Source organism: Antechinus flavipes, chromosome 2 (assembly GCF_016432865.1).
Source record: "Antechinus flavipes isolate AdamAnt ecotype Samford, QLD, Australia chromosome 2, AdamAnt_v2, whole genome shotgun sequence".
Classification (NCBI taxonomy): Eukaryota; Metazoa; Chordata; class Mammalia; order Dasyuromorphia; family Dasyuridae; genus Antechinus; species Antechinus flavipes.
Window position 1 is genome coordinate 526562908 of NC_067399.1, and position 21913 is coordinate 526584820.

The 21913-nt window shown below is 32.4% G+C and overlaps 1 protein-coding gene across 1 annotated transcript in view; it reads left to right on the plus strand.

Annotated features, from left to right (window-relative positions):
* The window catches only part of UNC13C (unc-13 homolog C), a 744392-nt gene that overhangs the window by 269965 nt on the left and 452514 nt on the right, over positions 1–21913 (plus strand). The window contains exons 4-7 of the mRNA XM_051980682.1: positions 1916–1994; positions 3537–3542; positions 5252–5323; positions 17089–17308. Of these exons, the coding sequence (XP_051836642.1) occupies positions 1916–1994; positions 3537–3542; positions 5252–5323; positions 17089–17308 (377 nt within the window). The remainder of the gene's footprint in view (positions 1–1915; positions 1995–3536; positions 3543–5251; positions 5324–17088; positions 17309–21913) is intronic.

The window sequence follows — 21913 nt, forward strand, 5'->3', positions numbered from 1 at the left end:
TCTGTATTTCTGATTATACTGATTAATACTGCTCTCATACGTAGTCAGTCTAGAACTTTAGCTATGTCAGGTCTTTTTGTTTCTGATATAAACTACTCAGACATTATGAAACAAATAAAACCCCTTCATGGAGAAGAATTCTGTGGTTCAGCCTTGTTTCTCTACAAAACCTCTATCTTCCATAAGTTTTCTTATTTCTTTCTCACACTAATTTCTGTATGTTGTAATCTGATCATATTCTTCTCATTTCTTGCTTATAGTAGGTGAAGGGCATTCTGGAATCTGATTGAACGGTCACCAGATACAGTTATAATGATAGTAATGGCCTCATTGCAGGAGGCAAATATCTTTTAGATATTTATTTTATTATATTTATTATCTTTTCAGATTTAGGAAATATTTTTAACATAAAATATAAATTTATTAAAGTATAAGTAAATGTTTATCTAGTTTAATTGAGGAGAAAGAATGAACCTTGGCTGATGATTCAGGGATCTTTTGTAATCGTTTTAAAAAATAATAAATCATAGACTTTTTTTTTTTTTGCTAAAAGGGCAATTAGAGCTCCAACCTTGTTTTGTCCTTTACTCTTATCTCTCTTCTACCTCTGATTTTCCCCATCCACCTTCTCACTTATTTTTTCTTATCTTATTTCTACATCATTCTTAACCCCTTTCTCGATTTTAAATTTCATTATCCACCCCTGCCTCTAATTTCTCAATTGATTGATTGGTTTTGAAATAATAATCTCTTTACTGGAAGTGAATAAGTTCTCTGTTGTTGCCTGGACAAAGTCAACAAAGATCTATGTTTATACACTCATATGTGTATCTGTATATATATGTACATATAAGTATAAATATATATATACATATGTATACATATATATATATATATATATAAACATATATACAGACAGAAAGATATACCTATACACACATATACTATATTTTAAGTACTCTCCTTTCTTCTGACCATTTACCTTGTAGCAAACTGGAAAATGACATATTTTATTGTTATTATGTATAGAAACTAAACAGTTCAAGTTTTATAATGCCTGCTTTCACATAGTGCCTATATTGAACAGACTTCATGGAATTTAACTGCCTTCTTTGTGTGCTGCTTATAAATTAGTATAAAGAAAAAAAAACTCAAGCAAATTATATCCATCTTATTTTATCCAGACATATTCTTGGATATGGAAAAGTCCTGGATATAGAAACTCTGTCCACTAATGCAAATATATAGTAATGATTCTATGACTTAATTTCTTGGAGAGTTATTGGGATTCAAGGGGTAGGGGTGAAGCAAAATTCCTATGGTCATAAAATTTTGATGTGACAAAAATAGAATTTAAGCCCTGATCATAATAACTTTGGTGTCCATCATTATGACATATACATTTCATCTTATTTTTTTTAAATAAAGGACAAATGTGTCTATTAAAATAAGTTTTTTAAGTTTTAACATTGGTAGGATATTAGGGGGTAGAGAAGTGATTTCTAAACTATTGATAATCTTCCTATAATTCTCTCATTTTAGGACTAGACGAAAAGCATTATTCACTTTGATTTCCTTAATATTTCAAAACCAACAATGTGTATTCTATCAAGTATGATTTTGTCCCATAAAGAGTAATTCAATCCAATTCAATCCAATGATATAATCCCAGTGTGTTGGATTACTTCGGAGATCATTTGAGTAATTTGAGGAAGTTGGAAAGGAAAAGCAGAGGATTTTTATCCTAATATCTGCAGTGGTTTACTATCCTAGAAATTTGCCCAATAGACTTTATGAGAATACCTTCAGGTTTTTTTCATATATTTTTACTGTGGGACATTTTTTATCACAAATACTAAAATGGTAATTCTAATGGAGCATTGTTTCATCAGTTAAAATATGATTTTTTTTTCAGAGTTGGGAGGGGACTCTATGGTATTGACAGCATGCCTGATCTCCGGAGGAAAAAAACCTTGCCCATTGTTAGAGATGTGGTAAGTAACTTCTGGATAATTATCTGTTAGCTTGAATTGTTTTTTATTTCATTTTTAAATTGCCTTTTGGATTAATTTTTTAGCTTACAACTGTTGCATGGATTAAAATATCTTTAAAATGTTGGATTCATCCAAGTCAAAATATTACATTTGTGTTTTTTTCCTTCTCAGTGAAAGTATTGTATTTTACATTTTTAAATGTGGTAGTAATGCAACGTTATGCCTGCTATTGATGCAACTTAAAATTATGAATTGAGGCAAAATCACTCTACAGTTAAGTAAGAAAGCAACCAGCAGAGTGACATATGAACTAAGATGAAAAGCTATATTTAGTTCTTTTAAAATTGAATTGTTTAATTTAAGTGGGAAAGATTTCCATAAGTTTATTTTACAAGATTTAAAGATTTGTTCAAGTTTTCAATACACTCAGCATTCATATATTACTATGGAACTAGGTAGTAGTAATTGAGATAAAGAAATCAATTCAAGTAGGGCACATGAGATTTCTTACTCTTCTGGTGAGATCTGGTCTAGACAAAATTAACAAGAAATCGTCTTTCACTGAAGAATATTAATTGCCAGTGAAAATTCCTGTGATACTTTAGTCATTAAAATGCTCATTAGGCCATGCATATTACAGAGCTTCACAGTGATTAGCAATCCCCTACAGCCAAGAATGAGATCTGAGTAGTGGTAAAAGTAAACAGGATAGGAATCTAAAAAATGCCAGTTAAAATTAAGAACATATGCAAGGAAAGTATAGTAAAACTTTACTTTACTAATTTAGCTTTTGAATATATATCTTCCTTCTTATACCTTTCTTTTCCTTTTCTTTCCCTTCTTCTCTCTTTCCCTCCCCTTCCCCTATTGTTCTTTCTAGTCTTTATTGAACTTCCCATACCATCTTTGGAAAGTGATTAAATATTAATAGCATGTAACTAAAGAAGTAAATCACATTTAAAACTAGAATATAATGTGTTTCAGATTTCATTAGAAATACACTATTTAAGATTATCTACATAGTTTCTTCTTTCCAGAATATTTGAAATCTAAAATGAAATAAAATTTAATTTAATAATTTATAATTTTCTTGGAAATTATTTTCATGCCTGACAAAATATTTTCATATTTTTCCTAAGTATTTCTTAGTATTCTTTAATATTTCCTAAGTATTACTTAAAATATACCATTTATTTTCCTAAGTATTTCTTAGTATTCTTTAATATTTCCTAAGTATTACTTAAAATATACCATTTATTTCTGTTAATGCAAAAAATTGCCATTATTATCAATGCTTTTTATTTGTTAATGATAATCTATTCAAAAGTTATCACCATAGTTATAAGGTAAAAAAAAATGAGTTGAAATGTTTATATTTTAAAAGAGATGGTTGTGTGTACATCAAAATGATTATCTCACATTCCTAATGCAATGTAAAATTTTAACAATGTTTTGTGTTTATTTAACATCATTATACCTTTTCCTACTTTTAAATAGCTAATTACTCATAATCTGTTTCTTCTCACTGCTGGAATTTTTCAGGCCATGGTAAGTACTTTTTAAATTCATTCAGTTAATATTTGTTGACTTTCTGAGGTTTTATTGCATTCAATTTATGAGCAGGTGAAACTGAATTGTAACATAAAGCATAGTTAAATGAAGACTATAACACCTCATTCAAAAACAACATAAAAATGGATAGACTATAATTTTTGAAAAGGAGAAGGAAATGACAAATTGCTACAGTCCTTTTGCCAAGGAAAAACCCAAATGGGGTCAAAAAAAGTCAGATCCAGATGAAGAATGATTGATCAATAATATAGTTTTGTGACAAAGGACAAATAAAACAATCCCTAAAATTTTGGGAAGATTCTTTATCTCTAGGGATAGTAAATCAGGCTATTGAAAAAACTTTGAAGATAAGCTTGCTATGTTTTTACTCAGGGAAAAGTTCTCCTTTAGAAAATGAAATACAAACCATGGAACTCCAAATGGATATTGTATTTACAGTAGAGTTAGGTTTGACTTGTGATTCTCCTGAAGTTCCTGTGTCTAATTGAACGTTGCTTTAAATGTCTTGTATAGTTGTCACTTTCTTAGTTATTAGAAAAATTTTTCATGTCTCATATACCCCAAATCTTGACAAACAGATCAATTGAGCTATATCCTCATAGTGGCAAATTAAAAAGAAACACACACAACCCTGGTATTGTGAAAACCTATCTTTACTTCTCCCTTATTAATCTAGGCTATTTTTGAGAAAATGGCAAAGCATTTTTCAGTTTGCATCTAAAAAAATATTCTAGTGAGGTCATGACTTTTTAAAAAAATTAAGTCCCAAATCAGTGCTCCAGATCTATCATCTATTAGCATCAACTTAATTTGCAACAAATTCATATAATAAACAAGTTTTACCTAATGAATTGATTATGCTTACTTTAGGGACTCTTTAAGAAAATACTTTGGTATCAACTCGGACAAACCAGTTAATAGCATCTGACTTACATATTCTGTGCCATATACTATGTCATTACATAGAACAACGTATTCTTCCAACTAATTTCAATTTTATTATGTCATTTGATCTTCGGTCCTTGGTGTTAAGCAAGACAGGGACTTTCATTTCCATTTTACAGGGAAAAAAATCAAGCTCATAAAAGTGGTTTTTGTTCCAGATCACACTGATAGTAAGATAACTAGAATTCAGGTCTTTTGAGTTGTTCTTCTTTAATACAATGAACCTCAGTGCTCTCATCTGGAGACTTTAAGAGAATGGTCTAAATTGGAACAGTGAAGTAGTACAGTGGATAAAATGGGCTTGGAATCAGGAAGACTCTTCTTCCAAGTTCAAATCTGATCTCAGACAATTAATAGCTGTGTGACCCTTAGCAAGTCACAACCCTGTTTGGCTTGGTTATTTCATCTGTGAAATGAGCTGGAGAAGGAAATGACAAACCATTTTTATATCTTTTCCAATAAACTCCAAAGGGGGTCATGAAGAGTCAGAAATGAATGAAACAATTGAACAAATAGATTCTCCTATTTATCTTGAATATTCTATTATTCTAAATTCCTAAAGTATAAGTAAAGGTCATGTAAAGATCATATAAAAATAAATAAATAAGAAATAAGAATGAAGATGTTACCTGTTAGTGTCTTCCTATTAAAACCAGGAGCTGTTAACATTTTATTGTTCATATTGTAATCTGTACTTCTAACTCTATATATTAGTAATTGTTTTCTGATATTTGTCTTAGACATTAGCTGCCCGAAAATCTGGAATCTCCCTGGCCATGGTTATTAGGACATCTCTGAACAATGAAGAATTGGTAAGTGTTATCTAATGGAAAAATGAACTGTTATCTAAGGACTTAGTAATAGGGAAGAAATATGACAATCCTACTGAAAGTTTATCTCCTTAAGTTTTGATGATGTTCACTGAGGTGTAACTGAGATGAAAATCAAATGAGACTGTACTGGGGCATTGTTCTGTGAGATAAATTATATGCAACATATGATATGCAAAAGATACAGATAAATTGCTAAGACAATGAAGAGAAAATCTGTCCTCATGTCTTACTCTTCCTTCAACTTTCTAGTGTAGTAATTTTCAGGTACTATCCCTGCATGAACTATAGGCTATAAAGATATTTTCTGACAAATTATGATAAGCCCTTCCCACATAAAGTCCTCAGCATGGAGTGTAGCTGGTAACAGTCTGCATCTTTTCAGATCAAGATACTGTTTTGGATAATTACAAGCTAGCGGCAACACCCAATCTGAGCACTTCTCTCTCTCTTTTCATTGTCATAGATGAACATTTGCTTTTCTTTCTTATATTAATGCTTTTTATTTCCAAAACATATGCATAGATAATTTTCAACATTCACCCTGCCAAAACCTTGTGTTCCAGTTTTTTCCCCTTCCTTCTCCCCACCCCCTTGCCTAGATGGCAGGTGATACAATATATGTTAAACAGGTGAACAGATCCAGTCATTCTGGAGAGCAATTTAGATCTCTGCCCAAGGAGCTATCAAACTAAGCATACTCTTTGATCCAGCAAGGTTTCACTGGACCTATATCCTAGAGAGATAATAAAGAAGAGAAAGGGACCCACCTGTACAAAAATGTTTGTAGCAGCTCTTTGTGTAGTGTCAAGGAACTGGAAACTGAGTGGATGGCCAGCAGTTGGAGAATGGCTAAATAAGTTATGGTATATGAATGTTTTGGAATATTATTGTTCTATAAGAAATGATCAGCAGGATGATTTCAAAGAGGCTTGGAGAGAGACTTACATGAACTGATGCTAAGTGAAGTGAGCAGAACCAGGAGATCATTGCACACAGTAACAGCAAGATTATGCAATGATCAATTCTGATGGACATGACTCTTTTCAGCAGCAAGGTGATTCAGGACAGTTCCAACGATCTTATGATAATGAGAGCCATGTACACCCAGAGAGAAGACTGTGAGAACTGAGGGTGGATTACAACATAGCATTTTCACTCTTTTTGTTGTGATTTGCTTGAATTTTATTTCTCTTTTTTTTTCCTTTTTGATCAGATTTTTTTTTTGTTCAGCAAGATAATTATATAAATATATATGCCTATATTGGATTTAACATATATGTTTTACCATGTTTAACATATATTGGATTACTTGCCATCTAGGGGAAGGAGTGGGGGGAAAGGGAGAAAATTGGAACACAAGGTTTTCAAGGGTCAATGTTGAAAAATCATACTTGCATATGTTTTGAAAATAAAAACTTCAATAAAAAGGAAAATAAACAAAATGAACAAAAGAGAAAAAAAGCAATATGTGCAACCCTTCTACACATATTTCCACAATTATCATGCTGCACAAGAAAAAATCAGATTAAAAATTGAGAAAGAAAACAAAATGCAAGCAAACAACAATAGAAAAGGTGAAAATACAATGTAGTGATCCATACTTAGTCTACCTCTGTCTGGGTGCAGATGGCTCTCTCCATAACAAGACCATTAGACCTGGCTTAAACCACCTTGCTGCCGAAAAGAGCCACGTCCATCAGAATTGATCATTGTATAATCTTGTTATTGCTGTGTAAAATTGAAAACTTACTTTTCAAATAACAAGTATTGCATCCTATGCAACCTCAAGCCCTGCAGCTTTCCCAACTCTCCTTCTTTCTGTCTGTATCTGTCTCTTTGTCTGTTTCATTGTCTTTTTCTCCCTATTTCTCTCATTGGACACAGAGATAGATACTTTTATCTCTTTTAGTAGTTATAATCATTGGGGAAGGAAGAGTTTCAGAAATGTGGATCTAAATTTCTCATTTCACTTGTGCAGGGAATCCTAGATTAAAGAATCCCACTATTATGGAAGATAAGAACATTTTCTATAACATGGTTTAAGAAAGTTTTCTGAGTTGTGAGGTTATAGGAGAGAGAAATCAGGTCTTTCTAACAACAAATTTAGTCCTTTATTTGTTTACTAATAATAATGATAATTTTAAAAGTTATATTATTATTTAATAGCATCTTAGTACACAGGCTAATTATTATTAGAGGTAATCATTTATATAGCACTTTAAGGTATATAAAGAAGCACTTTACATTATCAAATCTGATCTTCATTTCAGGCAATGTAAGTGAAATGTGACTTCTATAGAACAGTCTTATTTCAGTGTCAAACTTGATAAGCTGCCACATTTGGTTGTTACATGAAAATCTACAATAAATGTAAAATAGAAAAAAAAATCAGTTCTCCAATGTTGGAACTCTTTGGTGGCATCCTCAGGATGAAAGAAGCTAGCTGAAAGTAATTGCTTTTATTTTAAAGATAAAGGGCTGACTAGGTAGAAAAATAGCCAGTGTTTGATTTTCTGTTTTCATAAAAGCAATGTATAGTAAAAATAAATTATACCTTCGAAGGAAGTTGAAGATTTCAGTGATTGATCCAAAATGACAGGTCATATTTTAGAGTCATCTTTTTCATTAAAATTGTTCCAGGAATGAATAAAATAAGAACAAGTGCTTTCTTCCACCAATTCCTCCCTTTTATAAGTGAAAAAAGTTAATTTACATTTGAGAGAAGTAAATGGATTGTATTCTCCAAAGATATTCTGGACTAAATTTTAATGATAAGATAATATATAGAAGGATGATTTTATTTTTGCTTAGCTAATATGAAAGACCAATTCACATAGTACTTGAAGTGGCAATCTCAGAGACAGAAATCCCGGGGTTTAAGTCCTGACTGGCATATTCTAGCTTTATGACTCCAGATAAATCATTTACCCTTCTCCCTCCCTGCCTGATTTCCCCCATTCTCCAACCAGCCCTGAAGTAATAAAACTAGGCTCTGGGGAAAACAACAACAACAACAACTAAACTATTAAACCAAAGTTGCTGGTTTAACTCAAAGTCTTAGAAACTCATTACTGGGAACTTAGGAAAAGAAATAGTCAAGTAAATTTGCATGTAGAGTGAAAATTAATAATAATGATAATAAATTTGTAATGTTCTCTCCTTACTATAATCTAATTTTATTCCTCTTTTCTCGGTGAAGAAACCTGTTAAGAGTATTTGAATGGTTTATATGTCCTAATACACAGCTAGTAAGTATTAGAGCAAGAATATGAATTTAGGTCTCCTAACTACAAGCCTAATATTCTACAATATACCACTATAGTCATAACTCATAAGGGAAGCTCTGTTTGTTAACTCACTACTAACTAAGTTGTAGGGAAGGGGATATAATTCCAAAGACTGTAACAATATCATTGACAATGCTTAACATTTGGAATATTGAATTTTAATCCCAATATAATATAAAAGAGCACATCATTACCCTTGGTAAAAAAAAAATCCTTACTGATTTGTGCTCTTTATTGTATAGATAAGGTGATATATAAAGTGTATAAATTCCTGCACTTGGAGTTAGGATGATCTAGGCTTAAATTCCAATTTGGACACATGAAAATTTTGTGATCCTGGCATAAGTCATTTAACCACTCTGAACCTCAGATTCTTCATCCACAAAATGCTACTACTATTACTACTACTACTACTACTACTACTACTACTACTACTACTACTACTACTACTGTTGCTGCCGCTGCCGCTGTTGTTTTTATGGTTCAATCTTTTCAGTCCTGTCCAACTTTGTGATACCATTTGGGGTTCTCTTGGCAAAGAACTGGGTTAGTTTGCCATTTCCTTCACTAGATCATTTTACATATGAGGAAAATGAGGCAAATAAGGTCAAATGCCTTTCCCAGGATTGAATTTGAACTCCTGATGATGAGTTTTCCTGATTTCAAGCCTAGTGCTCTATCCCTTGTACCACCTCACTATCCAACTCCATTACGACATAAAATTGAACTACTATTAGTTAATAATAAGAAAAATAGCTAATATTTATATAATGTTTACTTGTGTCAGGCTAAGCACATACAAATATCTCATTTGATCCTAATAACAATCCTAAAAGAAAGATTCTATTATTATGTCCATTTTATATGAGGAAATGAGCAAATGGGTAAAATGACTTTATCCAAGATCTGAGGCTAGACTTAAATTTCAGGTCTTTCTGACTCCAAATTCAGCACTGTAGTACCTAGTTCATAGTTTTATGAGGACCAAATAATACAAGACCAAATAACTTTAAAAGACTTGGCAAATGTTAAAGCACTTTTAAAATGACAGCTATTATTATTTCTTAGATTTATTTTAATGCCATATTTATGGTCAATCTTTTTTTTTTCCTTTTTTTCTGCAATTTCTGAGTACCAGTTAATACTTTAGTTAATTATTGATTCTGGAATGAAGCATTTGGAGGAGGTTTTCTCATTGTTAAAATCAATACCACAATATATATTTGTTTCTAGAGTGGAAACAAAAATAAGGCTATTACTTACCTTGATAAAATTTATTGTTTAAGAGAATATCTGTGACATACATAGGACTGATTTTAGTTATATTTTAGGAGGAAGTGCACATCTCATGTAAAGAGGCTGGTTGTAATATAAATTTGATTTGATTGTTAAGAAGAAAAAAGCAATAGATAAATTATGTAGTCTTTTTCTAAATAACAGGAAACTCTATGTGTGATATTGGTTCATGTATCACAGATTTATTTATACAGATACAGCCTTTTTATAACTCAGGAGAATCTTAGAAAGTTGATAGAACAATGTAGAAGTTTAGGGATTTGCTTGGAGTCACATAGGTAACAATCATCTATCAGAGACCAGATTTGGTCTTTCTCCAATGCTCAGTGCTATACAAACAGTACCTTTTTAATAAAGTGTTGTGTTAAATTGAAATAATAATTGAAACATATAACTAGATGAAAAGATGGAAACTTGTTTATCAAGAGCTGAGAACAATTGGTACACAATTTTAGTGCTTCCTATTCCATATGAAGACAACATAGAAAAAGACTCCTAGGTCATTAGGTGGCAAATTCTTAAAAGCTCATAGTTGACAATCATATCAGAAGGGCAAGGATTGCTGAATTATGATCTGCATCACTTAAAATAATGCTCACTTTCCCAATAAAAAGGCTGGTCCATTGGTGAGTTGGTATAAAAATATTTAAAACATTCTGCCATTCCTCATAACTTTTGCCTATAAACCCTCATGGACCATTTCTATCCTTAGAGACCAATAGCCTGTCACTACTCTTAGCTTTTTGAGCTTCTATTTCAACAATTACCATATGAATCTAAATTAGTTGTTTACATTTTAAAATGAATATAACCAAAAAAATCATATAAATATCATTTCCTTTATAGTCATCATCTTAGGTCATAAATTTTTTTCAGTAACACTGTCATTTCTCAAATTTTTTTTTTTGATATTCTCTTTCGAGTTTTACAACATGTTCATTTAAATATTCTAAATAATAGCAAAATAGCCAAGCCATTGGGAGACAATTCTGGTAAATTAGATGGGTGTTTGATTTGCATAAAACTGTTCATGATTACAAAGCACTTATTGATACTTGAATACTTTGTGTGGATCACTTATTTATGGATCTCTAAGAGGCCCCTTGCTAGAAAGGTAGCATGGAATAGTAGAGAGAGTAAAGGGTTTAGTTAGGAAGTGCAAAGTTCAAATCTGATCTCACACTCTGGCTAATTGTGAATTAACCTTTTATGCCTCAAGTTCCTCATCTGTACAATGAGGATAATAATGTTTATAGCATTAATCTCAGGGAAATCTTTTGAAGTACAAAAGAAGCAAAGTTTAAAGCACTTTGCTTGATTGATAATATTACATAAATGCCAGTTTTTGTTATCCCAACTGATTCACATTTTCTCATCCCATTTTATAATTTTTTCATGGTTTTGTTTGTTTTGTTTTGTTTTTCCCCCAAAAGTTCTATGGCAGAGAGAAGAGAAAAAATATTTATGCTTTGGAATTTACAAATATTTAATCATTTGATGCTAACAATTATACTTGGAGAAAGGTGCTTTTATTACAGTCATTTTACAGTGGAGCAAATTGAGGCAGACTTTTTCTAAGTGACTTTTCTAGCATTATACAGTTAGTAAATGTCTGAGGATGAATTTGAACTCCAGTCTTCCTGAATCCAGACTAAGTGCTCTATCCACTGCATCATCTATCTACCTATATAAATGAACTACAAAACATACTATAGAATGTATTATGGACTTTTTAAAAATTGAAAACCAATAAGCCATTTGAAATATCCATCTGTTCTTTTTATTATCATATCACTGGTTGTCTTTTTCTGGGGAGATAAGTGATAAAGGATATTTTATATGACATTTGTCATTTGTAAATCACCAGTAGTATTATGCTGCCTCTAATTTACACACAGTTGTCTTTATAATAGCAATTGAGTTTCCTCTAATTTGAATCCTATGATTCATAGACATACAGCACCATTGGAACTTTTTTTTAATGGACTTTTGACCATAGGAAGTAGGTCAGGATTTTGGAACTGTAGCTTATTTCCCAAGAGAAATACAACTTGGTATCCTCCTCCTGTTCAAGCCTGTGTAAAATTTATTTTCTTTTTGGAGCATCTATCCAGTACTCAGAATGTATTAAACGTTTAGTGACATTTCAATTTATTAAACCAACTTATTCTATTAATTTTTTAAGCTTAACTTGGCACTAAACTTTAGAGACACCCTTTATAGGTCCATACCATTGTATTGCTCATTTTCATTCTTCATCTTTTTGATAATCTGGTAAAGATTGTTAATATAAACTCATTTGAATGACAATGGTCTCAATGAAATTGCCTTGTGTCAGTGTCAATAAAAGCATTGTGAAACTTCCCAAATGTAATCCAATTTGGTTTCTACTCCTATTCAATTCTGTACCTAGTTTATCATATGTTTGAAATACAGTATTTATTAAACATATGCACATATGTCTGTTATGTATGTTGTCTACATATATCTATACATACTTACATATATCTATATAGATATGACAAGTATTATTACAAAGATGTTATTTTCCTATGGTCAGGTAAGTTTGGTAATAATTCCAAATTTAGCAGCTTATCCACTCTCCCATTCTATTTTTCTAGAAGAGATAAATGCCCATATACCTCCATAAGTTTTCCATGCAGATATATACGTGTGGTTATTATACATAACATATATGTGTGTACACACAGAGAGACAGGTTTATACATATAATTACGTATATGCACACACATGTATATATATATACACACACGTATATATGCACTGCATTTATATGCATGTATACATCATACATTAGTACACATGACAAATCTGAAATCACCTGCCAGGTATTTATCATATCCTGGGCAATAGGGATTCTTCTCCCACTTTTTCTTTTCTTCTGTGGAATTAGTTAGATTGAGTGGTTTTCAGTTATTTTCAATGTATTACCTAGTAGATTTTCTATGTTACTTTTAAAAATTAACTTGACTTTCTTAGATAGAATGTGCTTAAGCAAAAGAAAATACAAGTCAACGATAATACCTTAGCCTTTTTTTATAATTATCTTTTATCCCTTTTCCCCAGCATCTGTGATGATATAACAATTGCTGTTGTTTTAAATGAGCAGTCTATCCAAAATTAGTTGCTTTCATGTAAAACCAAATATCTATTACTTTAAAAAAATTCATCTCCAAAGCATGCAAAAGAATATGGATTACTTAATCTTACAAAGAAGATACAAGACCCTTTGGCTAACCAAAAACATCTCTTTATTTAGTGTTTTTCTTTAGATATTTGAACTAATGAGATTCTGTGTATGTCTTTTCCTTCCCGGGATTTTGCAACTGGCTCTGCTCTGTAGTCCTTGGGCTGCTATAGTAGTATACATTAAGATGACTATGGTGGCTTTTTTGTTTTTTTTGTTTGCTTTACAAATTTTCCCAGTGATTTTCTTCCAGACAGTTCGGCCAGAGCTGATTCCATTTTTATCTTTTAGAGCACAATAACTAAATTCCAAAAAGATATCACCATTATAGAAATTTTGTTGGAGACTATCTGAATGAAACCCTATGGCATAATGTCTAAATGAAAAGATTGATGACAATTTTTATAGCTGAGATTTTCTCTGACAAGATCTTCACAATCAATTGAGAAGTTCAGCATGATATATGTATTAAAATATTGTGTCTACATTATAAACAGAACTTTATTAGAAACTGAGGAATCAATCCACAAGCATCTATTAAAAAATAACATTGTCCTGGGCATTGTGTTAGATGCTAGTTATGCAAAGACAAATGTAAAGTATTCTCTTCCTTCAAAATGCTTACATTCTATAGGGAAGAAATGTGCCTAATGATGTAAATGCAAAATAATTTCATTAGGGAAGCTCAGGTTGCTAGAAGGATCAAAAAATATCTCACTTGGGAGGTACTATTGAAGCTGATTTTGAAGAAAGCTAAAATATTCTAAGGGGAAAAAGCAGGGAGGTAACACATTCCAGATAGAGAGGATAGCATAAATAAAGGTAAAAACACAGAAGATGGAATGTTGCATGTTAAAAAAAGAAAGAAAAAGTAAGTAGACCAGTTGTCCAGACCATAGAGTGCATGAGGAGGATTAGTTGGAAGAGGCTTGAAAGGGAAGGCAAAGCCAGATTGTGAATGGCTTTAGATACTTAACAGGAAAATTTATATTTTGTCTTGCAGGCAATAAGGAGTCACTAGCATTTCTTACACAAAGCATGACATAGCTAGGCAGTGTTTTAGGAGCCCCATGTTAGCAACAGTGTGAATAACAGGTTGAAGGGAGGAGAGATTTTTAGAAAAGGAGACCAAATGATAGTCTAAAGTTGACTTCTCAGTTGTTTTTCACTTTTGTCCAATTCTTCGCAACCCCGTTTGGGGGTTCTGTGGAAAGGATAGTGGAGGGATTTTTTATTTCTTTCTTTAGCTTATTTTACAGATGAGGAAACTGAGGCAAACAGGGTTAAGTGATTTTCCCCCAGTTAGTAAAGTTCTGAGGCTATATTTAAACTCAGATCTTCCTGACAAAATCCACTGTTCTATCCACTATGCCAACTACATGCCCCCCCCCAAAAAAAATAAGGAAACTGAAGTTTGCCCAGAGCCACATAACTAATAAGTTTCTGAGGCCAGATTTGACCTCAGGAAGATAATTCAAAACATGGCACTTTATCTGCTGTTCCTATTTGTCCAAAGGTGATTTGGGGTCTGAACTAGGGTAAGAGCATGAGGAAAAGTCAAATAATTCTGAGCCTCTAAGTGGAAGAATAATGTTGCCTTCAAATAGAAAAATGTGGGAAAAGTGATGAGCTTATGGGGAAAGATGACAAGATCAGCTTTTAATATGTTGATTTTGAGATGCTTGTGGGACAACCAATTAGAAATAACCACAGGCAGTAAATGGTGCTGAGCTAGAGATTCAGAGAAAGGTTAGGAAAACAAACATGAATTCTCAGGAAATTTACAGTTTGGTAGGAAAAATAGAATCTATACACACATGTCCTATTTTAATTTTTATCATTTCGTTTTTGAAAATTTATAATAAGACATAGAAAAGATTTTGAATAGGATGAGAAGATTTTAGGAATATGTAAGAATCCTGAAAGAGAAGCAAATGCCAGATTTTAAAGGCCTTTAAATACTTAAAATACAGAATCAGTATTTTATCTTAGAGACAATAGGGAATCCTAGCATTTTTTACACAGGGGGCATGACATGGTTAGACCATATTTAAGGAATCTCACTTTAGAAACTGTGAAAAAATGGATTGAAGGGTATAATTCCCTAAACATCTATTCCATCTATTAGAGGGAATGACCTTATCAATGAGATTATTACTCCTTTGAAATGTTATATTTAAGGGTGCAGTTTAAGCACTTATTTAAATATCTGCTATTGTTATAGAGATAGATAAAGGCCTAATCCTCGTTCTCAAGGCATTTACATATTATTGGAGTAGTATATGGGAGACTAGGATAAGAAAATTACATTTCTGTGTACAAAGCTGAAGTTTGTATGATAAAAAGATTACCTTCCTGCATTAAAAATGAACATAATCTGAGTTGGTACAATGAACATAAAAACATTTGTAGCTACCATTATCTTAGAAAAATTAGGTTGGTATAATCATTTAAACTTGGTTATTTTAGAAATTTCATATCTAAGTATGTACTGCCAAAGGGATAAAAATAGGGGGGGTGTAGGAAGGGAAGGTGCTACATACAACAAATTAATACATTGCACCTTTTAATTATAAAAAATGAGCTGAAAAATGTTGATGCCCATTAATGTGGAAATAGCCTGATTATAATATGCAAACAGCCTATTATTTCAATTCAATATGAAACAATAAATAGGGAGGACATGATGATGCTTGAAAAGATTTACTTGAATTGATACAGAGTGAAGTAAGCAGAACCAGGAATAGATGGGCAACAACAAAAATTATAAAAGAAAATAAACAATAACAACAACAAAAAAATCCCAAAACAGAGTACTGTGTAACTCTAGTGATCAAGCTTGTTTCTGAAGAAGATATAGGAGAATCTTTGTAGAGGTGGAGGACTATGTGTGTATAACATTGTCTATATCATTCAACTTTGTTGATGTTGTTGATTAATTTTACTGTACTAATTTTTTCCCTTCTCCATTTTTCTTTGTAATAAAAGGTGGCTCACTGGGTGGGAGAGATATCTGAAAGTAATGGAAAAGTATAAAAAAAGTTCTGAAAAAAATAAATATTATTCTCAGACCACTGGAATATTACTTTCCCTATTAGCTTTCTGCATCAGTAAAGCAACTGTTAGATGTATATATTCCCTAATTGGGTTTTAGATGATTATGTAAAAATTACCTTCCAATGTGACTTAGGACAGGTTTGAGTTTGATTCCAGCATGTCATCTGCATAGTAGGATTTGAGAAGCACCAGTATATCCCCTTCAAAAATACTTTTCTTTCTCATTATCATTTTTTCTGATAATAAAATTCTACCATCATCATCAGTTCCTTTAAATTATTAAAGAATATTCTCAGTAGAATGCTAATAGTGATTGTTGGCATGATAGAATAAGCCTTAGCAGTTATTTACTTTTGTGACTGAGTATATCAGAGTTTTTCTAAAAGACTTGTTGAGAGCACATTCTAAAAATCCATTGATGAATTTTGATAGGTGAGAAGACAGATACATTTATAATCATGAATATAGTTCTGGGTAGGTTTTTATAATGGAACTTTTCCAGACAGCCAGGGAATATTATGAAGATCCTTGGAATACCTAGAGAGAGTGAAGTATTGATATGAAAAATTGAAGGTTTGGCCTCAAAGACAAATTTATCCCATCTCACAGTTTGGGCCACGTATAGAAAAAAATTATATAAATGCATTTTCAAATGATAGCTGAGTTGGGCCCCTGGCAAATATACTAGAATAAGGGAGTATGCATTCATCTTCTTGCCATCACTACGTGTGAGACTCATGTATAAGTATGAGCTCTTTCAGAGCAACAGTTCTGAAGTATATGGGGAATTGGTTTCTTGCAATGCTTTATTTGAGGACTCTGGGCAACATATTTTGCAAAATTCCCTCAAAAGACTAATCTTTTGTTTTGTTTTTTGTTTTCCTCCCACTCAACAGAAAATGCATGTCTTCAAAAAGACTCTACAAGCATTGATCTATCCGATGTCATCCACCACGCCTCACAATTTTGAGGTTTGGACAGCTACCACCCCAACCTACTGCTATGAATGTGAAGGTCTTCTTTGGGGAATAGCGAGACAAGGCATGAAGTGTATGGAGTGTGGTGTCAAATGTCATGAAAAGTGTCAGGATCTTCTAAATGCTGATTGTTTGCAGAGTGAGTATTCAGTCAAGTCTCCTATGTGTTCCAACAATATGTTGCCTGTATGCTTTTTTAGGTAAAATCCTGACAATTCTTATGACTTATTTAGATTGGCCAGTTAAATAGTGACTGAGTGGAAATTTGGCACTGTTCATTTGGTGATCAATTGGTTTTATGTTGTAATTCCCATGGAAGAGCCAAATAATAATTAGGTTGAGATTATAGTATCTATTCCAAACAGGTGACCTCACATAGTACTCCCTTATTTAAATCCAATTCATTTGCTTGTCATAGCATCACCTTCCTAATGTTGTGGTCTCCTTTAAGAATGAAGGAGCAGTAATAATAATGATTTTAATACCCTTGTGCTTCTTCAGTAGGCACAATCTACTTTATTTTTAAAAATGTTATTAAAGCTTTTTATTTACAAAACATGCATTTTTCAATACTCACCATTGCAAAAACCTTCTGTTCCAAATTTTCCCCTCCTTCCCCATCCTCCCCTAGATGGCAGGTAGTGCAATACATGTTAAATATATTAAAACATGTTAAATCCAATATACGTATATATATTTATACAGTTATCTTGCTGCACAAGAAAAAGCGGATCAAGAAGGAAAAAAAAAACTGAGAAAGAAAACAAAATGCAAGCAAACAACAATAGAAAGAGTGAAAATGCTATGTTGTCAACCCTATTCAGTTCCCACGATCCTCTCTCTGAGTATAGATGGCTCTCTTCATCATTGAATAATTGGAACTGGTTTGAATCATCTCATTGCTAGAGAGAGCCAAATCCTTCAGAATTGATTGTCATAGAGTCTTCTTGTTTCTATGTATAATGATCTCCTATTTCTGTTCACTTCACTCAGCATCAGTTCATGTAAGTCTCTCCAGGCCTCTCTGTATTCATCCTGCTGGTCATTTCTAACAGAACAATAACATTCCATAACATTTATATATCACAATTTACCCAGCCATTCTCCAATTGCTGGGCATTGATTCAGTTTCCAGTTTCTTGCCACTATAAAAAGTGCTGCCATAAACATTTTTGCACATGTGGGTCTTTTTCCCTTCTTTAAAATATCTCTGAGATATAACCACTGAGTAGAAACACTGCTGGGTCAAAGAGTATGCACAGTTTGATGATTTTTTGAGCATAATTCCATATTGTTTTCCAGAATGGTTGGATCCATTCACATTTCCACCAAAAATGTATCAGTGTCCCAGTTTTCCCACATCCCCTCCAACATTCATCATTATCTTTTTCTGTCACTTTAGCCAATCTGGGAGATATATAGTAGTATCTCAGAGTTGTCTTAATTTGTATTTCTCTGATTAATATTGATTTGGAGCATCTTTTTATATGACTAGAAATAGTTTCAATTTCTTCATCTGAGAATTGTCTGTTCATATCCTTTGACCATTTATCAATTGGAGAATGGCTTAAATTCTTATAAATTCGAGCCAATTCTCTCTATATTTTGGAAATGAGGCCTTTATCAGAACCTCTGAATGTAAAAAAGTTTTCCCAGTTTATTGCTTTCCTTCCAATCTTGCCTGTATTAGTTTTGTTTGTACAAAAACTTCTTAATCTAATGTAATCAAAATTATCTATTTTATAATCAATAGTGATCTCTAGTTCTTCTTTGGTCACAAATTCCTTCCTCCTCCACAGATCTGAGAGCTAAACTATCCTATGTTCTTCTAATTGGCTTATAATATTATTCTTTATGTCTAGATCATGAACCCATTTTGACCTTATCTTGGTATATGGTGTTAGGTGTGAATCAGTGCCTAGTTTCTACTATATTAGTTTCCAATTTTCCCAGCAGTTTTTGTCAAATAGTGTATCCCAAAAGCTGGGGTCACAATCAAATTTATTAACTAGGCCTAAGCCTGGACTTGTACCACTTTCTCTTCTTTAAGATGCCTCTATAGCAGGAGCCTTTCTCTCTCTTCTTGGTGACCCAGCCTTTTGTCCCTGGTTTTCTTTCTCTTGTATGCCAGAATCATTCCATTACCAACTGATTTTGTCCTAAAAAGCTAATTCGAGGGATCATTTTCCACCTCTCCTGAGCACCTAACCCATAGTGATCATTCTGTCTTATGATCTGGATTTCATAGCAGAAAAGGGCAGCCATAACGTGAAGAGGAGTTATAAAGGATTTGGGGTTCAGTTCATTGAAGTAGGTATCTTAAAACAGAATGATCCCAAAAGTAACTGTTCAGCCATGTGCTGTCACTGAAACTGGCATTGAGGGAGATATTTGAATATCTTGCACTTTTGTTTTATACTTTTTCTCCCCCAAACTTATATTATCCTCCTTGAAGTCCTCTTAACCCACTAATCCTGTGAGGAGGTAGATAGGTCAAGGGCATCTATAATCCATTATCAGTGGCCAAGTTATTCCCATGGAATTGTAGCTGCATAAATTATTGCTTGAGTTTCCCAGGTTGAGGACAAAGGATCATTTTCCACAGAATTTTACCTGGCAGCTAAGCTATATCCTGCCAGAGCCAGCTCTTCTGGTACTGCATGAGTACCTGCTGTGGCCTTTTCTAACAGATTATTTAGAGCATTCATGCAGCACTCTTTCCTTTAGTTAACCTTTGTCCAGCTGCAGAATCACCACAATCCTGCATTATGAAAGGTGTTTGGGTTGTTGTTATTATTTTAATTTTCCGATGAGGTATTCTATTGCCTGTAGGCAAAGCAAAAGGATTTTTCTAATTTAAAACATTAACAAAACTATTACCAGGACCTTCTGTTTAAACACTCACTAATCATCTTTCTTTGACCCATCTGCTCAGTATCTGCACCATTTCTGTTTAAATGGAATGTCCAATCAAGGGATTGGGTGAATTAAACATATTCCTTTGTGGAAAATATAGGAAAATGTCAAAGAGAAGATGAAATCAGAGATATAGTCAGAGCCTGTCATAATCTCAGCCATATACATTCCACAACCTTATTATCTGATCAAAATTCTCTCTGCATGGCCACTCAGAAGATATGTTAATGGTAATGAATACATATGAATATATTTTCAGCTAAAGCAATAGTGCTATTATTTTGAAAAATCTGCCATTTGGAGTGCTAACTTAAAGAGGAAACAAAGCCTCTTTATAATCAATGTTACTCAACCAATTTATTTGAAGGAACAAAGATACAATTAAAATCTGATCTATTTTATAAAAATGATTAATTTTATATATAGTAGTTCTAAGAACTATTCCAGTTAGAATGGTAGAGCTGAAGTCAATGAAAGAGGAAGAAATATATTTGCAGCATATAATAAAAGACTAGAGAAAGATTGCCAAGATTGCACATAAAAAATTAGCTCACTCCCCTTTTGTTCTTTCATATAGAATAGATAATACACTGCAAAAACCTCTGCATACTATCCCAAATTTACTGTTTGTAAGTGGGCAATAGTTTATATCAGTTTAATAAATTGTTTGATTCTTTAAAAGAAAAGAGGAATCAACTTAGAATATTTGAGGATGGTGATGTTTTCTTTTTAAATTATATATATGAAACTCAAGAATAAAAGAGAAAGCATTCTATATGAAGACTGTGCTGAAAGTCTCAGTTCTAGCTTTGTCACTGTTCTGTTGTACTCATTCCTAGGTAAGCCACTGCCCTCATCAGCTTGAGTTTCCTCATCCATATAATAAATCCTCTGTAGCACTTATAGGAAATAACAAGAATGAAAAAGAATAAAATAATAAAGATCTTTATTACATTTATATATATATGTGTGTGTGTGTGTGTGTATGTAAACACATATATGTGTGTAAAAATCTCATATGTGTGAGAGAACAGAGAGAGACCAAAGATATGCATGAGGGAAATGAATGATTTTATTTGCAAGTGTACATGGGTAGAAGTATATGTGTATGTATGTATGTATGTAGTGAGCTTCTAGGTAGTACAATGAAAAAAAGTGCTGGGTCTGAAGTCAAGACCTGATTTCAAATCTTGCCTCAAATAATAGCTGTGTTACACAGGGCTTAACCCTGTTTGTCTCAGTTTCTACATCTGTAAAATGATCAGGATAAGGAAATTGCAAATTACACATTCACATATGTATGTATGTGTGTGTTTTTCCTTAATTTTCCATATGTACTCTATAATTAGTTTCATCTCAATGAAAAGGAAAAAAAAAGCATTTAATGGGAAAAAATTGAAGAAATTTTCTTATGAAACTCAATTCAGCCATTTCTTCCCAAGAATACTTATAGCTGAAACTGAAAGAGTTATGAATAGATAAGAAGCAAAACAGATCAGCCACAATAGCTATAGAAATTTAATCTCTCTACTGACAATGGAACCCCCATATATAGATTCTATCACTTTAGAACCTAATGTTTTGTCTGAGAATATTGAGTTAATGATCAAGTAGAGTCTGTAAAAGTACTTAGATCTAATTGAATCCATATTAAAGAAATATGTTCTGGAGATAAACATTTTAAAGGAACTTAGGATCAATTTTCAACTTCTTTCAAAGAAGGAAACAAATAAACAATATCAATATCACAAATGATATTATCAAAAGCCTTACCTCTCATACAATGAAAAATATACCAGAAATTGTGAATTCATATGTGTATTTCTCA